The following is a 21,578-nucleotide window of genomic DNA, read 5'->3' on the forward strand; positions in this document are numbered from 1 at the left end:
CTGTGATCCTGGTTGTGTCAGAACTCCTCAGAGTCAAGCTGTCTCTGGGATCCTGTGATCCTGGGCTTCTTAGAGCGCCTGGGAGTGGACCTTCCTCTGGGTATTGTGGGACTGGCTTCAGAATTTTCACCCAAGGTTTGCTCAGGGCACCGGCCCAGACAGACCAGAAGGAACCAGTGCCACTGGGCTGGTGGAGTTCCTGTGTGCCTGGGTCCTGCTAGTCCCAGTTACTCCCAATGTTGGGACAGATGTTGTGTCCTCCTCACCTCTGATCCTGGGTGTGTTAGAGCACCTGGGAGTGGAGCTTCCTCTGGGTGTTGTGGGACTGACTGCAGAGTTTGTGCCCAAGGTCTGCTCTGTGAAATGACATTTTTAAAAGTAGTTACTCTCATAATTCTGTTTTTATTTACGTTTTTGAGAATTTCTACATGAGTACAATATTTATATAATTTCCACTCCTTTTCTTTAATTACTGCTTTGTGTGTGTGTGTGTGTGTGTTTGTGTGTGTGTGTGTGTAAATACAGCTTCCACCAAGTTCATCTAATGTTGCTTATATGTATATATGCTCAGCCTTGACCACTGGGTTGGATAACCAGTCAGGGGCCTCCCCCTTGGAGGAAACTAATTCTCTCTTTTTTAGCAGTCATTGGTTGCCTGTAGTGCTTCATCTGGGGATAAAGCTTTGTGAGATTTCTCCCATCCCTGTGGCATGTCAGCTGGTGTAGTCATTGTGCTGGTCTTCCTTAGGTAACTGTATCATTGGGATTTCAAGGATGCAACTTCCCTGTCTCCTATAGAAGACACTCTCTCACAGCAGATGTCCTCTGGCGCTTACCATCTTTCTGCCCCTGTCTCCTGTAGAAGACACTCTCTCACAGGAGATGTCCTCTGGCGCTTACCATCTTTCTGCCCCTATTCCTTGGTGCTCCCTGAGACTCAGGTATATGGGTTGTGGTGCATCAGTTGGTGTGGAGCACCCTGTGACTGACCAGTTGTAGATTTCTGTAATGGGCTCCATCAGCTTCCAACAGAAGCTTCTTTGATAAAAGGTAGGAGGTGCACATCCCTGTGGATATAAGGATAAATATTTCAAATGTGGTTACAAACTATACTGGTTTAGGAAAATGGAAGTTACCAGGGTCTATTCCCGTGCCTATGACCTTACCAGCCACAGGGAGGCTAGCTACGTTTACAGTACCAGGCATTTGGAGATGGGGTCTTCCCAAGTGCTGAAATTAAAGGTGTATGTCATATGCCTGACACTAGTAATTCTTCAACTAAAATACATGAGCTAAATTCTCTCTCTCTCTTTTTGTTTTGTTTTTGTTTGTTTTGTTTTTTGTTTTTTTTTTACTTTTAGGGAAGTCTTGAGGTTTTTTCTGGCCTGGGGCTGGTGGCAGGTCCCCCTTTGGGTGGCCTTTTGTATCAATCCTTTGGCTACGAGGTGCCCTTTATTTTTCTGGGGTGCATAGTTCTGCTGATGATACCACTCAACCTATGCATTTTGCCTAGTTATGGTAAGTTCAAGCTTAATGCCTATTTTAGACTTTTTATTTTACTTTTATGTCTTTGTAAAAGATACAATATGGTATGTTACTTTTCAGTTAATGTAATCAATGATTCCTCTTTTGCTGCACCCTCAAAAGCTGGTCCTCTTTCCTAAAACATGGGTAATTAATTTATGAGAATTTTTGCTTACAGAGGACTAGGGATATAGCTCAGTTAGCAGAGTTCTTGTCTCCCATGTGTCAAGCCCTGGGTTTGCTCTCTCGCTCCACACAAACAGAGCATGGTCCTTTAAAGCACCTCAGCCATAGAGTGAGTTTAAGGCCAGCCCAGGCTGCATGAGGCCCTATCTTAAAATAAAAATAAAATAAAAATAAGCATATCACAAAATTTTCTAGTTTTTTGGGAAAATCAAATATTTAATTTCTGCTCACATTGGGCTGAACTAAATTTTCACCAGAAATTGCTGTGGGTAACACATTTTGTCTACAAAGCAGTAAAAGCAAGGTGAGATCCCTGTAAGTTCTAGGCCAACTTGGTTTTTAGGTTCTTTTGTTGGTTTGTTTTTTTTTTAAATAAGGTCTCACTATATTGCCCTGCCTGTCCTGGAACTCACAGGCTGGTCTCCCACTCACAGAGATCTTCCTGGTTCTACCATTCCCAACTCTAGGTCAACTTTGTGTACTCAGCCAGTGGAGTGGAGCTCAGGCCATCCTGAGCACAAAGTGAAGTTTGTGTTTTACTCTGTTAGTTTCTTTGAGATACATCCCAAACTTAAACATTCAATGTAGCAGGGCAAGGCCAATTCTTCTTTCCCAGTGGGCCTTCTGCCTGTCTGTAGCAGTAATAGTTACAAGGACACAGTTCTCTGGCACAGTAGTGGAATCATTCTGGTTTCAAGGCTTCTATCCCCACTTAAATCACTGGTCTCTGTGATAAGCACCTATGTTTTCAGGGACCTATGGTCACTGGTTAACTGATAGGAGTTAACCAGGGCAAGGAGCACAGAAGGCTCAGTTGTAGTTCCCTTTGGTCCAAACGAAATTTACCAGCTAGGTTATGTACATTGTAAGCATTGATTCTTAGTAGGGAAGTCAACTTGTATTCTTGCCAGACTACTATGTAACAGAGCTGGATGAGGTCAGCATTAGAGCTGGGGCACTAGAACTGGGGAACTGGGGAAAACAGAGCCAGAGAGGCAATACCACAGTAAACCACAAGGTGGAGCTTATCTTCTCTGCAAGTATAAGGAATCTGTTTGTTTTGTTTTACTTGGTTTTTCCCTTAGTTTATCATCCTAGGCTGTGTCCAGGTATGATGGATATTTGACTGATAATTGAAAAATCAGTCAGCAACTGTCCTGGAAAGATGGGTCAGTGGTGAACACTGGCTGCTCTTGCAGAGTTGATTCCCAAGCAAACATGTGGTGGCTCACAGCTATCTGTCTGTAACTCCAGTTCCTGGGGGTCTACACCCTCCTCTCTCCCCCTTGGCCTTCAGTCATGCGTGTGGCCTGTATACAAACAGGCAAGCAAAACACTCACACATAAAAAATAAATAAGTCTAATAAAAAAAAAATAGGGCTAGAGAGATGGCTCAGTGGTTAAGATCACTGACTGTTCTTCCAGAGGTCCTTAGTTCAATTCCCAGCAACAGCACAATGGCTCACAACCGTCTGTAATGGGATCTGATGCCCTCTTCTGGTGTGTCTGAAGACAGCAACAGTGTATTCACATATATAAAATAAATAAATCATAAAAAAAAAAAAGAAAGGGTGTTCCTTCACCCACCCACCCACTCCTACCTCCCCACCCTCAATTCCCCTACACTGGGGCATCTATCAAGCCTTCATAGGACCAAAGACCTCTCCTTCCATTGGTGAATGACAAGGCCATCCTCTGCTACATATGCAGCTGGAGCCATGTGTACTCCTTTGTTGATAGCAAGGGGAGGAAGGTTGTGATAGGGTGTCTCTGGGAGGGAGGGAAACTGGGAAAGGGAATAACATTTGAAATATAAATAAAGAAAATATCCAATAAAAGAAATTTAAAAAAAAAAAGAAAAAAAAGGGGGTCAGATTCTCATGTAGCAGAAGAAAAAAATTAACTCCTTATTACATTAGGATATGAGAAAAGACAGCTAAGACAGACTACTTAAAACTGAAATATAAAAAAATCCTTAAGGTTATAATTCAGATTGGAGTGTTCCTAAATAAGTGTAAATAAAGCTATTGAAAGTTTTAATGCAGACAACTAGGATAGTTCTTGCAGTAAATCTCCAACCCAAATAAGCCCAGACAAAGAAAACACAACTCAGTTAATATGAATACAAGCTCCACACCTAGATTGGGCAGATCTACCACTACATTACCATCTTCCCCATCTAGGAGACCCTTATTACTTGGGTTTCTCAGGCCAGGTGTCTGCTTCACTTTCCTTCCACCTCCTCCTCTGTAGTCTTCTCTTCTCCCACTCCTCCTTCTCTCCCAAACTTTCAGCTTCACCTTCCCTTTTCCTGCCCAATCACTGGCTCTAGCCTTTGGGGAGAAGATTCACAGGAAGACAGGAAGTCACCTGAGTACTGATTCATTCCTTGTTCTAAAGGAGCCTCCCCCCCCCCCCCCCCCCCCCCCCCAGAAGAGTGGAATTAGCATTAAAATACAAGCAGCCCCAGGGCTATCTACAACAGATAGTAACAGATAGTTGTCTCTTGCAGGCAGAATCTGGTGTTCTTTGCTCTCTGTTCATTCCTTTCTTCCTCACGACCCACCAGGGATACTTGACCCTCATTTCCATATGTGATTTCCAGTTGTTCCCTGGTGTTCTGTTCTAACAGTCATGGCATGTCACTCCTCTCATTAAAGCCCTCAACTTGAGAACTACTCTACACCATGATGACAGAAGGATCTATGAGGTCACAGAATAGTCCCACCTCCTTTGTGGGCCACATGCTAGAAGACAGGCACCTGTACTCCGAACCAGAGCACATATCAAGCCCACTTCTACTATGTTTTTATGTATGCATACATAGCTATGATAAAGTTTAATTTAAAATTAGGTACAGTTAAGAGATTAACAATAAGGGGCTGGTATGATAACTCAGTGGTTAAGAGCACTGGCTGTGTAACACTCTGTAAGACTTAGCTTACAGGGGACCCCCTGAGTGAACCATGTGGAGCCTGAATCGATGCAAAAAGCAAGAGGAATTTATTGTTCCAGTGCACTGGGGTTGTCCCAGACCAAAGGAGAGGAGGCGACCCCCGCACAGCTTGTTCAGTGAGCTTTGATACAGTTTTCAGGGCAGCAGCCATTAGGCACAATGTGATTGGCAGAGCAGTGTGACTTTTTAAACTGATTGGTCTTCAGGGAATGAGGTGGCAAGGACTTCCTTTGTAGGAAGGTGGGCGAAGGTCCGTCCTGAAGGTTTGTTCCTACCCTGTGGTCTGAGGAATATTAATTTAGCCTCTCCCTTCCGGAGGGGCGAGTGTTCCATGACCTTTTCCAAAGCTCCTGAGCTGACCTTTTCAGCTGCTCTTGCAGAGGACCAGAGTTCAAGTCCCAGAACCCACATGGTGGTTTATAAGCATCTGTAACTCAGGTCTCAGGACAGAGCATCCTCTTCTGGCCTCTAAAGCACCAGAAGCACATGGCAGGTACATGGCACGACATACATATTAGCAAAGCACCACATACTCATAAAATAAATACAGAATTTGTAGAAGGAAATTAGCAATAATAATGAAAGTATAAACAAGTAAAATTACTATAATTAAAATTATTTAAACTTTAGAAACTCATTGTTTCTGGATTTTTTCCAGTTATTATTATTATTATTGTTATTATTATATAATTTTTTTTTTAAGACAGGGTTTTTCTGTGCAGCCCTGTCCATCCTGGACCAGGCTGGACTGAGTTCAGTGATTCCCCTGCCTTTGACTATTTCTTCCTTTACATGGCATTGTTCACAATGTGGAGCTAAAGCCTCAGAACACAAAGCCATCGTACTTGGGAATCACTAAGAGAGTAGATTTTAAAAGTTCGCATACAGAAAGTGGCAAGCGTGAGATGTAAGTTGTGGCCTTTGTTAGCTCCTTGGGTTTACTCGTTCTACTGCACACATGTGCATACACATATACAAACATCAATGTCATACACTACTCATAAGTCTCATTTTTACTTGTAAATTAATTTGTTTTCTGAGGCTGGCCCTCCTATCTCTGCCTGCAGCATGACAGGATTGTAGGCAAACTCAAAATATAATCTTTATGAAACACACATCCTATCCTGAAAGCCATATGAGCAGTTGTTGAGTGTCAACAAGAGAGTTGTCACACAAAGTTGAATTTGAATATGCAAACTCTTCAATAGCCTCTACTGAACCAGCATCATCTATCTCTGTCCCCTTTTCTAAGTAGTTTCCTCAGATCTCTTCTTTGTAAGATAATGGTGTCATGTGTGGCTTTTTTCATGGACTCCCCATTCCCCTGTCTCTGATACACTTCAGGGTGGGTGTTGGTGACCAGGGAGTTCTGTCTCATAGTGATACCAGGATTTGGAGGAAGTACCCTTGAAACATTCCATAGGTTTGGTTTTGTCTACCGAAGAGTTTTCACTTACACCAGTAAAGTGTTGCTTTTTATAAGTGTTTTGATACATCCTTTTATTTTAATTTTTTTAAAGATTTATTTATTATTATATGTAAGTACACTGTAGCTGTCTTCGGACACACCAGAAGAGGGCGTCAGATCTCATTACAGGTGGTTGTGAGCCACCATGTGGTTGCTGGGATTTGAACTCAGGACCTTTGGATGAGCAGTCAGTGCTCTTAACTGCTGAGCCATCTCTCCAGCCCTATTTTAAATTTAAAACTATTGGTAAACTTTACTTATTTCATTTTATATGTATGGGTTTTTGACTGTGTGCATGTCTGGTGCCCACAGAGATCAGAAAGAAGGAATTAGATCTCCTGAAACTGGCGTTAGAGATGGATGTGAGCTGCTGTGTAGGTACTGGGAATTGAATCCCTGTCTTTTGCAGGAGGAGCTAGTGTTCTTAACCACCGATCCACCACACCAGCTCCCTATTGTTAATCTCTTAACTGTTATTATAATGGATAATGCTTTCTGTATACACAAGAAATGTAACAGACTAAAACAAAATCTTTTTATAATTAAAATTATTATTTTATTATATTATTTGTTGTTTTTGCTCTCTCTTGCTTTCTCTCTCTCTCTCTCTCTCTCTCTCTCTCTCTCTCTCTGTGTGTGTGTGTGTGTGTGTGTGTGTGTGTGTGTAGAGCTCTGGCTGTCCTGCACCTCTCTCTTGTAAACCGGGATGGTCTTGAACTTAGAGTCCAACAACCTCTCTCTCTCCCAATTGCTGGGATAAAAGGCAAGTGTCCCATGCCTGGTTATCTTTACCATTTTAAATTATGTGACGAGTGCAGAAACCTGTAGAGCCCAGAGGCATTGGATCCTCAGGAGCTGGAGCTACAGGTGACTGTGAGCCATCTGATGTGGGTACTGTAAACATAACTCTGTTCCTCTTAAAGAGAAGTGAGTGCTCTTAATTACCAACCCATCTCTCCAGTCCATCTTTTGTATTTTCAATTCAAATTCATTAAAGTTCAAAATCCACTAAGATCAACTACCTGCTGGCAATACCTGGTTATGCCACCAGATGGCACTATTTCCTCTCTAAAGTAAAATGCATACCCCGGTTTGAGAGTTCAGCTTTTGACTAACAGTATTCTCTGTATTCTGAAAATTTCCCTGAGAATATTACCTAAAATAGCAAAAGTTTGTACACTTCCTGAATTTTTAGATATTGCAAATAGCCATGCCTGATACTCAGATAGTCATGAACTTGGGTTAGGAGACTGGGAGAAGTGATCCTAAATGATAAAAGTAGTTTACACATTAACACACCGCCTTCCAGTCTCTCAATGTTGTGTTTATTTTGCACTCACAAAAATAACCAGGTCTTGCTTTACAAGGCAAATGAGAAGCTCCCCTACACACACACACACACACACACACACACACACACACACACACATACACACACACACTGGTTCCTGATGGAGCTCGAAGCTCCGATGGTACCTTCACTGCAGCTATTCACTCCACTTCAAAAGGCCTACCTCTCTGCACACACTGATTCCACTGGACACTATTTGTATTTGAAAACCTGAGGCTTGCTTTTTTATTTTGGAGTTTTGTTTTTTTTTTTAAACTTTTATTGCATTATGATGAGAAAAGTTACATGATTTCAATTTATCTGAATTTGTTAACTGAAGTTGTGTTTTGTCTGTCTTTTGAGATAAGTGTTACAGAGTCAGGCTGACTTCACTCACTACGTAGCCGAGGATGAGATGAATTCCTGAGCTTCCTGTGTCTCCCTCCCAAGTGCTGAGGTGGTGTGTATACACCACCATGCCAGAATAAAAGCCAATCTTTTCAATAAAATTGATTGTGGATCCTAAAGATGAAGAGTTTAGAAGCTTATGTAGATGATACTATTTAATTTCAGGCAACTCGATTGTACAATTTTTTTATTATGAGATAGATAGTCTTAATAGCTTTGGCCCTCAAAGTAAGTTAAAAGATAATGCTAAGAGATGTTAATTGCTATGATATATCTTTGTTTCTATTTGTAACCCCAAGAGTCCGATCCAGGGAAACAGTCCTTCTGGAAACTTGTCACCTTACCCAAGATCAGCCTTATAGCCTTCGTGATCATTTCTCTCAGCTCCTGCTTTGGCTTCCTCGACCCAACCCTGTCTCTCTTTGTCATGGAGAAGGTAAGCTCTGCTCTGCACCAGTGGCCTTGATTATGTGCCCTCAGCTCCTCAGAGGAAGTCCTTCAGCTGTGAGAGGAGGTAGTTAGGGATCTGCACTCCAGTCCCTCAGTGTTGTTCTCTGTGATCTGGGGTCTGATCCATTAAGAATCTTCTCCTAGAGTCCAATGCGCTGTTGCCTTTGCTCACGTCTGTACGGTCTGTGAGGGCATCTTCCATGCTACCTCACTAGGACACCTTTTCTCTACTTGTGTGAGTTGTAATGAGGCATCAGAAGTGGTCACTAGGTCATTAGGCCTTCTGATGTGAGTGGTCCTTCTCTTCCAGATGTCCCCTGGTCCACTTTCTTTCTAGCTATTTCATATAATCAGATGACTATGGTCTATACTACAGACTAGGAGAAAGGAGCCAAGCATCTCCATTGCTGAAACATGAATGCTGGATTCCTATTAACTATTTTGCTTTTCACAGTGACACACCCTCTCCTGCTCAGATCCTGCCCCCCCGCCCCCAAGCCATACCTATGGCTGGGATCCAAGAACATCCTTTAATAAGTTCTGTGTATGACTTTTTTTTGGTATATATAAAATTTGTGAAACAGTGTATATGAAAATAGAACAGTTTATAGAATTCAAATAATGTGTTTAACGTCAAATGGTACAAAAATAAAAGCTCTTAGAATTTCTGCTAGGTGGTTGGAATTTTTTTTCCTCCTTAGAAAAAAAATATTTACCCATGTTCAAAGTAAGGGAAAATTAAAGGGAATTCAATAAAAGCTAATTTTTTTAAAGCCTCAAACATTTTTATTATAAAAAAACATTTTTGTTTCTTATATAAAAATATTGTGCTAATATATATTCTAAAATTAATATATTCCTCCATGTAAAGCTCCCTACCCTTTCTCCATGTTCTTTGTCCCACCTCTTCCTTTTTTATTTTTATTAAATTTAATTATATTTTACTTATTCATTTTACATCCTATTTACCACCCCCTCCCTGGCACCCGCTCCCATGATCCTTTCCGTCCTCTTCTCTGAATCAATGGTGCCTCCTCTGACTGTGCCCAGAGTCCATGGGAAAACTCAAACGAGCCCAAGAATTGCAAAGTCTGCTGTAATTACAAAAGAGCATTTTATTCCAGTCCAGACTCGGATCACATGCTTTACACACACTATAAGCGAGTGATCGCATATGACCCCGAGCCCAAAAAAACATGAGTTTATATACAAAACTGGGAATTCTTCGAATGCTTCAGAGTGAGAGGGAGTGAAATGCTTTTTGTGAGGGCGGAGCTGAAGCTGGTGGGGGATTAATGGGTGTCTGTTTTGGTGTTATCAGGAACTAATTTTATGGCTGGACATAACTGTCTGTGACCTCTGATTACTTTTTTCTATGAATTAAATGGAGGGAGCTCTAATCCTCTCTGGGTTTGTTATTATTTCTGAGGTCTCAAGAACAGGCACCTGGAGAATTCGGCCGCTTATCTGAGACTGCCAGCCAGTCCTGGTGACCCCGAGACTGGGAGGATGTCTCTCCTTAGCACTTGGCTCTACAAGATGTTTTCATTAATGGGGGGCCTTTGGGTAGTGCCATTCTAACAGTAGTCTAAGTTCTTTCGGAGCTGCTGGGGAGAGATGGAGGGGGGAGGGAGCCCTGTGCTAGCTGCAGCTTGGAGACCAGCTCCCTGCTTATTGTGCTTGCCTTGGGCGGGAGGGGAAAATGGGAAGCTTTCTGCATGGACAAATGTACACAACACTGGAGTTTCTTAGGTAAGATTTTTAACTACAGAGTGTTAATATTAGTAATTCAGGGGTCACTGCACCCTCCCCCTGCCGCCCGTCTGTCACCGCCCCCCACATCCCCAACACCACCCCCCCACCCCTCACCCCACCCCCACCATCCCCACCCCTGCTTCAAGTCTTTTTGAGGTTAGACACCTCCTTTCCCACTGATGCCAGACAAAGCAGCCCAGACAGCTAGAAGAACATATCCCATGTACAGGCTTTTGGGATAGACCACACTCCAGTTGTCTTGATTGATAACTTGATTAGATAGAAAAGTGCCTAAAAGAGGAAGCTCCACTCCCAGGCACTCTGACTCGCGAGGATCAGAGGTGAGGAGGACCCAAAATCTGTCCCAACACCGGGAGTAACTGGGACCAGAGGGACTAGGCACACAGGAATTCTGCCAGCCTAGGGGTTCTGCTTCCTTCTGGTCTGTCTGGGCTGGTGTCCTGAGCAAACCTTGGGTGCAAACTCTATAGCCAGTTCCACAACACACAGAGGAAGCCTGACTCCCAGGTGTTCTAACAAGAAAAGTGCCTAAGAAATTAGTAAGGTGTATTTCTGGGTAAGGCTTGAGGTTACTTTCAGGCAGCACTAACTGGGTGGGATGCCCTGAATGTTGGAGTATCACCTCAGAGATGGGGCTGAGATGAAATGCAGGAAGAAAGGAGAAAGCCAGTGAGCACAGGCATGCTGTCTCTGCTTCCTGACTTCCAGCATGCAAGTTCTGCGCTCTCCTGCACCATCCCCTCCAGGATGCTCTGAAACCATGAGCTAGAATGAGTTACAGTCTCTCCCTTCACACTGTTCCCTAGGCACAGCCATGGACAGCTAGCCACAATGCTAGTACTGAGTGAAGCTGATAGAGCTCAGGCAGAGGAGGGAAAGGGGAATGTTTATTTTAAAGAGAGATGTAGTTCAGCTTTAATATGCCATTTCTTTTTCAGTTCAGTTTGTCAACTGGATACGTGGGACTGGTCTTCCTGGGTCTGTCTCTAACCTACACCATTTCCTCGCCGCTGTTTGGTCTACTCAGTGATAAGATGCCTGTATGTACACTGAATTGCTTTCCATGTTTAGATCTGTAGCTACTTCCCCAGAGTTTTAAAGTTCCATTGCTTAAAACTCACACCTTCAGCTGGCCTGAGAGAGAGAATTCAGTGTCTCCCCGCCTCGGTTGTTGCTCTAAGTGGACACAAGTTCAGTATTTCAGTGAAAATGAGTCTGATAGTAAAAATCCTGCAAATGACAGTTAGACTATGAGACTACTTGTTTTTTTAAGGGAGAGTCTTATACTGTGGCTCAGACTGTTCTGGATCTTGGTCCTCTTGCTTCAATCTTCCCTGAGCCAGGATCACAGTCTGTCATTGTTAAGACAAGCCTGGCGCCAGGCAGTGGTGGCTCACACCTTTAATCCCAGCACTTGGGAAGCAGAGGCAGGCAGATTTCTGAGTTTGAGGCCAGCCTGGGCTACAGAGTGAGTTCTAGGATAGCCAGGGCTACACAGAGAAACCCTGTCTCGAAAAACAAAAAAACAAACAAACAAAAAAAAGCCTGGCTTATATAATACTTTCTAAAGCGTTCTTAATGACCTAAGCAAAACAAAATAAAATAAAACAAAAAATCCAATCCTAATCACAAATGCAGAGTTTTAGAAGTTATTGGACTTGATCATATTGAGAAACTGTTACAGGGAAATTCTGACTTAGTGAGTCTGAAAGATGACCCTGGAAGTGTGCCTCCTCGTTCAGTAGCCATCTTGTTCTGTTCTCTCAGTTTGGCCAAGCCCATTCTGTCTTCATGACTGATATATACAAACAGCACCATTAACCAGACCCCACAATTCCACGGCTGCTTCTGAGGATTTACTGCTTAGATTTTACATTTTTCTCTCTTTATTTTTTCACATACATGTATCAAGACATATATATTATGGGGATTGACTTAGTAACCCAAGTCTCAAAAGGATAATGTCTTCTTTTTAAAAAAAGATTTACCTTCATTTTTGTTTGTGTCTGTGCACATAAATGCCTCATGTACATTGGTGACCTCAGAGACCAGAAGGGACTTTGGCTCTCTGGAAGCTGGACTTCTAGCGGTTGTGAGCCACCTGACATAGGTGCTGGGAACAAACTGTGGCCCCCTGGAAGAGGACTAATACAGTTTTAGGGTCTTAGTTAGGGTTTCTATTCCTGCACAAAACATCATGACCAAGAAGCAAATTGGGGAGGAAAGGGTTTATTCAGCTTACTTCCACATTGCTGTCCATCACCAGAGGAAGTCAGGACTGAAACTCAAGCAGGTCAGGAAGCAGGAGCTGATGCAGAGGCCATGGAGAGATGTTCCTTGCTGGCTTGCTTCCCCTGGCTTGCTCAGCCTGCTCTCTTATAGAACCCAAGACCTCCAGCCCAGGGATGGCACCACCCACAAGGGGCCCTACCCCCTTGATCACTAAGTGAGAAAATGCCCCACAGCTGGATCTCATGAAGGTCCTTCCCCAACTGAAGCTCCCTTCTCTGTGATGACTCCAGCCTGTGTCAAGTTGACACACAAAACTAGCCAGTACATTTAGCATAATACAGTATATGTATTAATATTTCAACAATGACTTTGGCTAGGCAATGGTGGTATATGCCTTTAATCCCAGCACTCAGGAGGCAGAAGTGGGTGGATCTCTGTGAGTTCAAGGCCAGCCTGGTTTACAGAAGAGTTCCAGGACAACCAGGGCTACAGAGGGAAACCGTGCTTCAAAAAAATCACACACATACACACCCCCACCGCTCCCCCCACAACTTAAAAAAAAAAAAAGGCCAGTGACTTTGATTTGGAACTATATTAAAAGAACCACATCTCAAACAGCCTTTGTAGCTAAATGTGAAGACATAACCTTAAGCCAGGCATCATGGTAGCCAATGTCAGTTACCCCAGCTCCTGGAAGGCAGGAATACTAAGAGATTATTAGTTCAATGTCAGCCAGGGCTATATTGCAAGACCTAGCTTTTTTTTATTTGTTTGTTTTCGAGACAGGGTTTCTCTGTGTAGCCCTGGCTGTCTTGTAGCCCTGGCTGTCTTGTAGCCCTGGCTGTCTTGTAGACCAGGCTGGCAAGACCTAGCTCTTAAAAGAAAGACATTGGCAAGGTCTTACATGCTTGTAATAGTTGACGATGTGCAGGTCTGCTGTGTGGTCCCTTCCTATGGGACTTCTATGGTCATCCTGTAAAATATTCTCTTTGCCCTTAAGTTTATCATCTTCCAATTTTCTCTTAAATGGATAACTTCGTTTGCTTCAATGGATTTGGATTTTTGAATGTTATTACTGTAAGTTTTTAAAAATTGTTTGATTATAGAGGGCCTTTTGGCTTAAGCTTTACATTCTTTTTCTTTACCAGAATCTAAGGAAATGGTTTCTGGTTTTTGGAAACTTAATCACAGCTGCGTGCTACATGCTGTTAGGACCTGTTCCCCTTCTGCACATTAAAAGGTAACTTTTCTTGTTCCCCATGCTTTTGGAGAAATAGTAATTATTTAACTTTTTAAATACCTTGGTGCTGTGGGCATTGCTATTTAAACAATGACCTTGACTTAGGACTGGACTTTCTGCTTGACTGACAGAGCCTTATTTACTAGAAGTTGGCAGTGCTCTAAGCAAATCTTAAAAAGTGAACTCCTTATCAGATGAGAAAAATGCTAATTCTTATTTATAAAGTATTAGTTTGCTTGTTTGTTTTGTTAGCTGAGCCTGGCATTGAACTTATGATCATCCAGACTCCTCTCAAATGCTAGGATTTATAAGTGTGTACCCTCTCAACCAGTCTGGAAATCAGTTTGGTGGTTTCTCAGAAAATTGGACATAGTACTACCTAAGGGCCCAGCTATACCACTCCTGGGCATATACCCAGAAGATGCTCCAACATGTAATAAGGACACATGCTCCACTATGTTCATAGCAGCCTTATTTATAATAGCCAGAAACTGGAAACAACCCAGATGTCCTTCAACAGAGGAATAGATACAGAAAATGTGGTACATTTACACAATGGAGTACTACTCAGCTATTAAAAATGATGAATTCATGAAATTCTTAGGCAAATGGATAGGACTAGAAAATAATCATTCTGAATGAGGTAACCCTATCACAAAGAACATACATGGTATGTATTCACTGATAAGTGGATATTAGCCCAAAAGCTCCAAATAACCAGGATACAATTCACAGACCACATGAAGCTCAATAAGAAGGAAGACCAAAGTATGGGAGCTTTGGTCCTTCTTAGAAGGGGAACAAAATACACACAGGAGCAAATATGGAGATAAAGTGTAGAGCAGAGACTGAAGGAAAGGCTACCTAGAGACTGTAAAACTGGGGATTCATCCCATATACAGTTACCAAACCCAGACACTATTGTGGATGCCAAAAAGTGCATGCTGAAAGGAGCCTGATGTGTCTGTCTCCTGAGAGGTCCTACCAGAGCCTTACGAATACAGAGGTGGATGTTCTCAGCCAACCATTGGACTGAACACAGGGTCCCCAATAGAAGAGTTAAAGAAAGGACTGAAGGAGTTGTAGAGATTTGCAACCCATAGGAAGAACAAAAATATCAACCAACCAGACCCCCCAGAACTCCCAGGAACTAAGCCATCAACAAAGAAGTACACATGACTCTAGCTGCATATGTAGCAGAGGATGGCCTTGCCATACATCAATGGGAGGAAAGGTCCTTGTTCCTATGAAGGCTCGATAGATGCCCCAGTGTAGGGGAATTGGGAATAGAGAGTGAGGAAGTGGGAGTGGGTGGGTGGGTGGTGGAACACCCTCACAGAAGCAGGGGGAGGGAGGATGTGATAGGGTGTTTCCAGGGTGAGGGAAAACGGGAAAGGGAATAACATTTGAAAGATAAATAAAATATCCAAAAAAAAAAAAAAAAGAAAGAAAAGAAAAGAAAATCAACTATAATTAAAAAAAAAAGTGCGTACCATCTTATCTCCTTTCTCCTGTGTTTCAATTGCACAGTTGTTTGGAATAATTTCAAAATAGTATTTATTGCTAGCATCCTCTGCTTGATACGTAAGAGAATACAGTTTATTTTTAATTCTTTCTTCTCACTCACTGAGAGGGACTGAGACTTTTATTGTTTCCAGGTCATTTTTAGCATGCAGTAGTTGCTCATTTTGCTATAATTTGTTTATTAAAATTTATCAAAGGGAAATGAGCCTCTAAGGCTTTTTCACATGCTTTACATGAAACACTGTCAGAGAACAAGGGTAATTTTGGAGTCTTTTGGATTTGAATTTTGGCTTGTCAACTAGTAGCAGAACTTGAGCAAATCATTTAACTTGCAAGAGCCTGAGCTTTCTTGTCTACAGAAAGAAACCAGGGTCAGCAACATGGCCAACATATTAAGATACTTGCTGCAAAACCTGGGAATGAGTTAATTCTCCAGGATTTAACTTTAGGAGTTACAAGGTAGAAGGAGAGAACCCAACTCACACTTGTTGCCCTCTGACCTCTATCCACACTGCGGCACACCTCCCCTCTAAAATAAAGAAATACGACTAAAATTGTTTTAAAGAAACTAAAGCTAATTAATACAGATATGACAAGAATTAAATGCATAATGTCTATCAAGTACCTAGATAAAATAAAATAAGCCTGTCAGTTCCCTCTCCATGAGTGAGAAGCAAGCCCACACAGAATGAGTCAGGCTCTTATCTCTTTCTCTGCACCTCCCTTCTTCCTGTGTTTAATGAGATGAGCAACAGCATTGACATTGAGAGGATTTTGTTATGATGAGCGGGCCAGATGGTTACAGATGTGTAGTGTGTGTGACTAACCACATGTATGCAGAATGTGTGACCAAAAGTGACTTCAGATGATGCATGAGCTATGTTTGCAGCAGCGGTCTAAGGCGCCAGCATGAGTTCTCCCTGAATGCTGTCGGACAAGGTGAAGAAGCCCAGCAATTTGTACAGCTGACTCTGGGATCCTGCCCTCCTTGATTTAAGTTTGTGTCTCTTAAAATACTGATGCCTGTTTCTCCCAAATTTCTCTGCAGTCAGCTCTGGCTTCTTGTGCTGGTGTTAGTTGTAAATGGCGTCTCTGCTGGAATGAGCATCATCCCGACCTTCCCAGAGATGCTCAGTTGTGCATAGTAAGTTTCTTGGTTGTCTGAGGAGCTGTGGTGTGATGGGCACGGGGGTGGGATCATCAGTCTCATCTCAGCTATTCAGTCTCATAGGATGTTTGCCCAATAGTAAATCCTCACGATTTCATAGCATGTAAATACTGTGATATAAATCAGATAAGTAATAATGAGATCATCCCGGTGATAGCATAGTGACAATATGCTGTGAGGTAGAATAGGCTAAAGGGAGATACTTGGTTTGCCAAATGTCTCATGTGGCGTGTGTGCACATGCAAGCTCACACGTATGTGTGTGTGTGTGTGTGTGTGTGTGTGTGTGTGTGTGTGTGAATAAGTTAAAAAATCCAGAGCCAAATGGAGAGGTTTCGGTGTGCCCCTGTTGACTAGAGGAGACCCACACAAGAGCATGGGTGACCAGCCATCTGTTTTGGCCATTGTTCCTTGTGTGGTGGGCATGTTCATGAACACTGAGGTCTGCGACTATGCTGGCATTGCTCAATGATGCTCAGAGGACAAAGAGATGGTTCTGTATTTTCTTAGAGCAGCCTTTGTTCTCTTCATCCTATTTCAAGAACGTCTTATTTATATTTCTAATTGGCATTTAATGCAAATGGGTTATGATTCTTACTATTATACAGATGTAACTAAGTTATTTTATAAAGATGCCTTCAAATTTGATTCGCATATTTTCTTTGCTAAGTTTTGAAAATTTAACATCATTATATATTTCACCCTTCCCTTTATTTTCTCCAAGCCCTCTCATATCCCCCCTCTCTCTTCCAATCCAGTTCCCCTTTTCATTGTTATTGCATGCATATATGTGTTTGTGTACACATGTGTTTCTAAACCTTGTCATTATCTATGATGTTACTTGTATGTGTGTTTTCAGAGATGAGCATTTGGCACTGGACAGACAATTGGTGTACTCTTCCCTAGAGAGCCACCTCATCTGCTCCCAGTTTTCCTTAGCTGCCTATGTTTTCTATGTGGATTGGATGTCCATTTCATGCTGGTAATAGAGCCCAGGGCCTTAGGCATGCTAGGAGGCTCATACTCTACCACTGAGCCACTTCTCTGACTCCCATACTCTTTTTTTTTTTTTTTTTAACTTTTAGAAATGGGATGTTCAGGCTAGAGAGATGGCTCAGCGGTTAAGAGCACTGACTGCTCTTCCAGAGGTCCTGAGTTCAATTCCCAGCAACCATATGATGGCTCACAACCATTTATAATTGGATCTGATGCCCTCTTCTGGTGTGACTGAGGACAACTACAGTTATATATATAAAATAAATAAATAAAATATTAAAAAAAAAAGAAATGGGATGTTCATATGCTACTTGGTTTATCTTAATGTATCTGTCAAACAATCTTTCCATACAAGTTCTCCAATTTTCCTCTCCATGATGGACTATGTCCATGTCTCTCTCTACAGTGAAAATGGATTTGAAGACGGCATAAGTACGCTGGGACTCATATCTGGTCTTTTTGGTGCCATGTGGTCAGTTGGGTAAGTGAATCTATTTGCACCTGAGAAAGTGTTGTCTCTAAGGTACAGATGGAAAACTGAAACACCAAGAAGGCACATGCAGTTCTCTAAGGCAAAAGCTCACCCAGGCAGAGCAAGAAATCTAATTATCATACCATGTGACTCCAAGTCTAACGTGTCAGTAGACTTCACTAATTCACACTGTGGGATTCCAAGTCAGAAGACTTTACACCAAACCAAGATTCCTTTGTGAACAGCCCTTTGGGTGATTCTTAAAAGCTCTTTAGTAGAAGCGTATCTCAGACTTTTGAAATACATTCCTCTATTGATACACTTGCTTACTTCTTTGCTTATTTATTTACTCCCTACTAGACCTGACACTGCACTGTGTGGCAGCGATGTGACACCTATAAAGTAAATAACTACGTACTGAACTGACTCAGATAGTGAGAGTAGGAAGAATAGGGGGTTGGTGATATGGTGGGCAGGTAAAGCAATTGCCACACAAGCCTGGAGACGACTGAGCTCAGTCCAGAGAACCCACAGAACGACAGAAAGCAGAAGGGAACCAATTACACAAGGCTGTCTCTGACCTTCTTATGGGTGCTGTGTCATGTAGTGCATCTCCCACCCCCACAACAGAAGGGTCCTTTTAAACACATGCTACAAGTGTCTAATAATCATTATTCTTTCTCTCACGCCCCCCAGCCCCCCAGCCCTTCTCAGCTCTGGATCTGAGAATCAAATGAGGACCTTAAGTATTGTGGGCATGTGCTCTAATACTGAGGTACACCCAGACCTAGGATTCTCTTACACCCAGCAGTCGCCCTGTCTGTTTAGCCTTTGTTGTTCTAGTTTAAGGGTGTCCTGCATCTGGATTTTTTTTTTAAGATTTATTTATTTATTATGTGTAAGTACACTGTAGCTGTCTTCAGACACTCCAGAAGAGGGTGCCAGAACTCATTACAGATGGTTGCTGGGATTTGAACTCAAGAGCTTCAGAAGAGCAGTCATTAACTGCTGAGCCATCTCTCCAGCCCCACATCTATTTTTTATTAAAGAACTGTGTATATTATATGTATGTGAGTACACTGTAGCTGTCTTCTACACCAGAAGCGGGCAGCAGATCACATTGTAGATGGTTGTGATCCACCATGTGGTTGCTGAGAATTGAACTCAGGACCTCTGGAAGAACAGTCAGTCTTCTTAACTGCTGAGCCACATCTCTAACCCAAGTGTTCTGTATCATTTTTGCACTGTTAGCTATTCACACATTCTTCTCCCCGTGTTAGTGCTTTCATGGGACCTATCCTGGGAGGATTTCTGTGTGAGAAACTTGGTTTTGAGTGGGCAGCAGCTCTACAAGGCTTATGGTCTCTGCTAAGTGTGAGTAACCTGGGATGTGTGGGGTTTTCTTCCATTTGCTTCCATTTTGGAGACATACGCCTTGGAGGGCTTGCTTTGACAGTGTGTTTCATTGCCTTGAAGGGTGTCGCGATGGCCTTATTTTACCTCTGGGAGGACTCAACGACAAGAAGAAGGTGTGTATCGTCACCTGCTGGACTTCTTTCTTCTCAAAAGAAATCAGCTCATGAGAGTAGAGAAGAAGTTTTATTTTCCATCCTGCTTGCTATTAGATTTCAGGGCACCCTAAGCCTCATTATTTGCCAGACAGGTCCAAGGAAGTACTTGAGTTGAGATGTAGGTACTTAGTGTTTAGTTTTCTTTTGGGGTGGAACTGGGAGTTGAAACAAGATTTCTCTGTGTAGCCTTGGTTGTCCTGGAACACACAATGTAGACCAGGCTAGCCCTGAACTCTGGCCTTGAACTCAGAGTCTGCCAGGCTCTGCCTCTGAGTGCTGGGATTAAAGGTGTGTACATAGCTGCTGCCATCCGCTATGTTTATTTCTTTTACAGTACTGTTTTTGTTTTTTTCCTGCACTGTAGATCTAAAGCTCAGAACATCGTTGGCACAGAGGAGGAACGAGCTGCTCTCTTGCCCAATGACATCTAGCTTTGCAAGCTCTGAGTTGATCCAGATCCTGAGACAGGTGCCATGACTATGATCACAGTACCTGGAGGAGCTTCTTGTGATCTGTGCTTCCTGCACCCTGGAAGTGTCAAGCTGCTTTTACATGACCCGGAGCCAGGATGCGCTTCCTGTAGTTCCAGAAAGCTGGCTCGCCAAGGCGGCCCACTGGAACATCTACGAGAAGGGTGAACCAACTGAAGCTGATGTTTTTAAAGACCGACCTTGCCCATCAAGTGTTTTTATTGATCGTCTTTGCTTTCTCATTCTTATGTTCAGTTTGCACTCCAAGTTCACAGGTGCTGTGGATGTGCCTCTTGAAATTGATAAGTGAAAAAAAATGAAGCTATTTAATTCACATTGAACATATAAAATAGAACGAATAATTTCATGAAATTGGCTTTGAAAGATGGCCTTTCTCTGCACCAAAGTTTGTACTCATCAAAAAGGCAAACTTCCTGCCTGCCATATAAAAACTCCAGAGCATTTCTTGGCTTTCAGTTTTTCTAAAAATGTTTGCATGGCAGGTCCAAGAAAAACACTGCATGCACTTGTGTCCTGTTGTGATCTTGGCTTATACACATTATTCACATACCATTGTTTGTTTCTGATCTTAGCCTGTCTTTGTTTTAGACTCACAATTTATTTGCTTATTGTGTTTACTGCTCTCCATACTCCTGCGAAATGTGTTCCATCACGAGGAAGGGCAACACCCTTCTGCCCAACCATGCTCACCTCATGTGGTCCATGCTGGAGAAACACTCCAACTTCACAGAAAGCCCTTGCTGCTACTTGAAATTAGAATGGCAACTTTGTACCTCCTGATTCATTTTCATATTGTAGTAGCTGCATTTCCTTTCTAATAGAATAATAAATGATTTTTGTCTAGCTATTCGTTGTATTCATTCAAGACACTTTTGAAACAAGGTCCCAAGTATCTCAGGGGAGTCTGAAACTGACTGTATAGCTGAGGGCAACCTTGAACTCCTGAGCATCCTGCCTCTGACTTCCTAAGTGCTGGGATCAGCATGTATGCACCACTACACAGGGTACTGAGTATTGAACCCTAGTGCATGCTAGTCAAGCACTCTACCAACTGGGCTATATGCACAGTCCCTGAAATGCCTTCTGAATTCTTTCTAAGAATCAACCTTGTATAGATAGGCACTATTGTGTTTATAAAATGATAAAGAGAAGGGGGATATGTTCTATGGAGGTATAGTCAGGTATAGGGGTAAAGGGTGTCTTAGTGGGCCCATGCGGAGGCATCCTTTCCCCCTGAAAGACCAGCCACAAGAGGTATAGTATAGAATAGAGTTTATCCAGGTCATGGAAGGGGATTTAAGAAGATAGCAGAGTCAGAGAAAGAGAGAGAGAGAGAGAGAGAGAGAGAGAGAGAGAGAGAGAGAGAGAAGAGAAGTAAAAGCTGGCTATGAGCAGTGAAAGGGGGAAAGGAGCAGGGAGGGAAAGCAAGATCAAGAGAGGAGCAAGAGAGCGAGGAGTGGGTAAGCAGCCCCTTTTATAATGAGTCAGGCATACCTGGCTGTTGTCAGGTAACTGTGGGGCAGAGCTTAGACAGAATGCTAACAGGTACCAGAGACTTAATCGATGCCCTTATGCAACATACATCTGTGCAAAGAGAAGGAGAACATAAACACCAGAGTTTATAGCAATGCTCAAAAGAACAAATCGTCATATTGTTGGCTTTGGGGTGGAAGTCAGCTTAAAAATGAAAACTTTATATCTTCTCTCCGGTGAGTTCCCAAGCCGGGAGCAGTCAGCAGGGAGGCACAGACCCCAAGAGTCGCAGGGGAGCCGCCAGGCGGCAGGGA

General features: G+C 42.6%; 1 protein-coding gene across 3 annotated transcripts in view; it reads left to right on the forward strand.

The window, feature by feature from the left end:
• The window catches only part of Slc18b1 (solute carrier family 18 member B1), a 45,270-nt gene extending 24,634 nt beyond the window's left edge, over nucleotides 1-20,636 (forward strand). For all 3 annotated transcript variants that reach the window (XM_031380603.1, XM_031380602.1, XM_031380604.1), the window contains 9 exons: nucleotides 1,362-1,518; nucleotides 8,172-8,308; nucleotides 11,037-11,138; nucleotides 13,479-13,570; nucleotides 16,143-16,238; nucleotides 17,664-17,738; nucleotides 19,010-19,103; nucleotides 19,206-19,258; nucleotides 19,665-20,636. In XM_031380603.1, the coding sequence (XP_031236463.1) occupies nucleotides 1,362-1,518; nucleotides 8,172-8,308; nucleotides 11,037-11,138; nucleotides 13,479-13,570; nucleotides 16,143-16,238; nucleotides 17,664-17,738; nucleotides 19,010-19,103; nucleotides 19,206-19,258; nucleotides 19,665-19,731 (873 nt within the window). In that variant the 3' untranslated portion in view covers nucleotides 19,732-20,636. The remainder of the gene's footprint in view (nucleotides 1-1,361; nucleotides 1,519-8,171; nucleotides 8,309-11,036; nucleotides 11,139-13,478; nucleotides 13,571-16,142; nucleotides 16,239-17,663; nucleotides 17,739-19,009; nucleotides 19,104-19,205; nucleotides 19,259-19,664) is intronic.
• The last annotated feature ends 942 nt before the right edge of the window (nucleotides 20,637-21,578 follow it).

Source organism: Mastomys coucha, unplaced genomic scaffold (genome assembly GCF_008632895.1).
Source record: "Mastomys coucha isolate ucsf_1 unplaced genomic scaffold, UCSF_Mcou_1 pScaffold2, whole genome shotgun sequence".
NCBI lineage: Eukaryota > Metazoa > Chordata > Mammalia > Rodentia > Muridae > Mastomys > Mastomys coucha.